This window comes from Engraulis encrasicolus, chromosome 3 (genome assembly GCF_034702125.1).
Source record: "Engraulis encrasicolus isolate BLACKSEA-1 chromosome 3, IST_EnEncr_1.0, whole genome shotgun sequence".
In the NCBI taxonomy this organism is placed as follows: domain Eukaryota; kingdom Metazoa; phylum Chordata; class Actinopteri; order Clupeiformes; family Engraulidae; genus Engraulis; species Engraulis encrasicolus.
This window is the reverse complement of record NC_085859.1, coordinates 5,748,303-5,751,443: the sequence shown is the minus strand read 5'-3', so window position 1 is coordinate 5,751,443 and position 3,141 is coordinate 5,748,303. Positions and strand designations below refer to the sequence as shown.

The 3,141-nt window shown below is 47.4% G+C and overlaps 1 protein-coding gene across 1 annotated transcript in view; it reads left to right on the top strand.

Annotated features, from left to right (window-relative positions):
* Window positions 1-2,813, top strand: part of LOC134446473 (tripartite motif-containing protein 16-like) — a 9,995-nt gene extending 7,182 nt beyond the window's left edge. Inside the window, exon 7 of the mRNA XM_063195842.1 lies at window positions 2,296-2,813. Coding sequence (XP_063051912.1) covers window positions 2,296-2,813 — 518 coding nt within the window. The remainder of the gene's footprint in view (window positions 1-2,295) is intronic.
* Window positions 2,814-3,141: the final 328 nt, after the last annotated feature.

Below are 3,141 nucleotides of genomic sequence, written 5' to 3'. Positions count from 1 at the left end.
AGTGTAGGCATAACATAAATGACAGTCCCAAAATATTTGGTGACCATATCGAAGCTTGTGTAGTAATCTCTGTTTAAATGTTGACATTCGCTTCCTGCCACACCTTTGTCCCACATCGTTTGCCGTAGCCTCGTACAAGTAGATGTAGGCCTACATTTGCACGAGAATCCGGTGCTTATCACAAAAGCTATCACACCAGTTTGTTCGCCGTGGTGCTCAGCGGTCTATATGACACCATGTTTTGAATCCTGTGTGTGTGTGTGTGTCTTTCATTGAGCATCCGCCGTGATGTGGTTTATGTGAGACCACTGTTTGAATCCTGTGTGTGTGAGAGCAGTGGGCTTTGAAGGAGCTTACACTCTTCACTACTCCCCTCCTCCTCTCCTCTCCTCTCCTCTCCTCTCCTCTCCTCTCCTCTCCTCTCCTCTCCTCTCCTCTCCTCTCCTCTCTTCTCCTCTCTTCTCCTCTCCTCTCCTCTCCTCTCCTCTTCTCTCTCCTCTTCTCCTCTCCTCTCCTCTCCTCTCCTCTACTCTCCTCTCCTCTCCTCTCTTCTCCTCTCCTTTCCTCTTCTTCCTTCTCCTCCTCTCTCCTCTCCTCTCCTCCTCCTCTCTCCTCTCCTCTTCTCTCCTCCTCTCCTCCCCTCTCCTCTCCTCTCCTCCTCTCCTCTCCTCTCCTCCCCTCTCCTCTCCTCTCCTCTCTTTTCTCATCTCCTCTCCTCTCCATCTCCCCTCCTCTCCTCTCCTCTCCTCCTCTCCTCACTTCTCCTCTCATCTCCTCTTCTCTCCTCCTCTCTCCTCTCCTCTCCTCTCCTCTTCTCTCCTCCTCTCCTCTCCTCTCCCCTCCTCTCCTCTCCTTTCCTCTCCCCCTCTCCTCTCTTCTCTCCTCTCCACTCCTCTCCTCTCCTCTCTTTTCTCATCTCCTCTCCTCTTCTCTCTTCTCTCTTCTCTCCTCCTCTCCTCCTCTCCTCTCCCCTCCTCTCCTCCTCACTTCTCCTCTCCTCTCCTCCTCTCTCCTCCTCTCCTCTCCTCTCCTCTCCTCTTCTCTCCTCACCTCTCCTCTTCTCCTCTCCCTCTGCCGTGATGCTCCTGTTTGTCCACATTGGTGCAGTGTGGTTTATGTGAGACCACTGTTTGAATCCTGTGTGTGTGTGTGTGTGTGTGTGTGTGTGTGTGTGTGTGTGTGTGTGTGTGTGTGTGTGTGTGTGTGTGTGTGAGTGAGTGAGAGATCTAATAGCATTTACTCTACGGAAATGCAGCATGTTTTATTATGTAGGCCTAACTTAAGAAAGCTATGGCATATGAAACTTATCGGTAGGCCTATTTGATAAATTTACTAAAACTGTAGCTGTAGTATTATATATTTGAAAATCTGATATTGGAAAAGTCAGTGCCTCACCAGCCATAAAGTTGACCGCACCTCACTGACACACGCATACACACACAAACACACGCATACACACACACACACACACACACACACACACACACACACACACACACACACACACACACACACAAGAACATACATGATACAAATATACACCCGTCTCCAAAAGAGTTGTCGCCTATCCATCTGTTTGGAATAACAGCTAATAACCTGACTTTCAATTAATCACTTGGCTTCAGAAGTCACTCATATGAAAGCTACAACCCTCCCGAATGAAAATGTATGTACAAAAATAAATTTCATGCACCAAAGAAAGATTGACCCTTTATTGAACACAGACAGGGCAGATTTTCACAAGGCAAAAGTTTGGTCGCCTATCGAACATAATGTGAAAATGAGCAGATAAGTCACTTCAAAACATTTCAAATACGCCCCCCCCCCCCCACACACACACACACACACACACACATTATTATCACAGACAGACAGACAGACAGACAGACAGACAGACAGACAGACAGACACACACACACACACACACACACACACACACACACACACACACACACACACACACACACACACACACACATTTAGATGCCACATATATACAGTAGAGGTAGGCCTACTACATGTTTATACCCCCCCCACCCACACGCACACACATATTAATATCTCAGACACACACACACACACACACACACACACACACACACACACACACACACACACACACACACACACACACATACACACACACACACACACACACACACACACACACACACACACACACACATTCCTATGCACACACACACTGCTCAGACGTATGAAAAGTCAAGCACATCCATAAAAACTGTCAGGAATAAGAAACTGTTTGTGTCCTGCCTTCTCCTCCTCCAGATTCCTGTCACTTCACTCTGGATCCAAACACAGCACACAGACAACTCCATCTGTCTGAGGGGAACAGGAGGGTGGAGAGGAGAGATGAGGCCCAGTCATATCCTCGTCATCCAGACAGATTTGATTATACGCCTCAGGTGCTGTGTAGAGAGGGTGTGTCTGCACGCTGCTACTGGGAGGTTGAGAGAAGTGGGCAGGTTCTCATAGCAGTGTCATATAAAAGCATCAGCAGGAAAGGATTAGGACTTGAGTGTTGGTTTGGATACAGTGATCAGTGCATGATGCTGCATCTATCAAGCTCTAGCTCCTCTTTCAAACACAATAATGAACATTCTGAACTCCCTCTTGTGGCCAGCTCCAGAATAGGAGTGTATGTGGATCACAGGGCAGGAACTCTGGCCTTCTACAGCATCTCTGGAGACACAATGACCCTCATGCACCGAGTCCACACCACATTCACACACACACTCTACCCTGGGTTTGCATTTTGGGTATATGATGGATCATCAGTGAAGCTGCTGTGAGGCCCCTACAGGCAACTGCTGCTCCTGTGGGTCATTCAGCGGATGCGCGCACACACTGCACACACACATACACACTGCACACACAATACACACACACACACTGTTGGAAAATAGGCTAGATTCTGAGGTCCTGAAATATAATGCATTGTCTTACAGCAAGTTCTTCAGGTATTCATTTGCAGGAAATTCTACAATATTTGGTTATGATTAAAAACATTAAAATAAATGTGTTCTGTTGATGGGCACTCAAACTACTGAGTAGGCCCAATGACCCCATGTGACAATCAGGAGATGAAGATGTTGAGTAATTGCCCATTCCTTTTAGGAG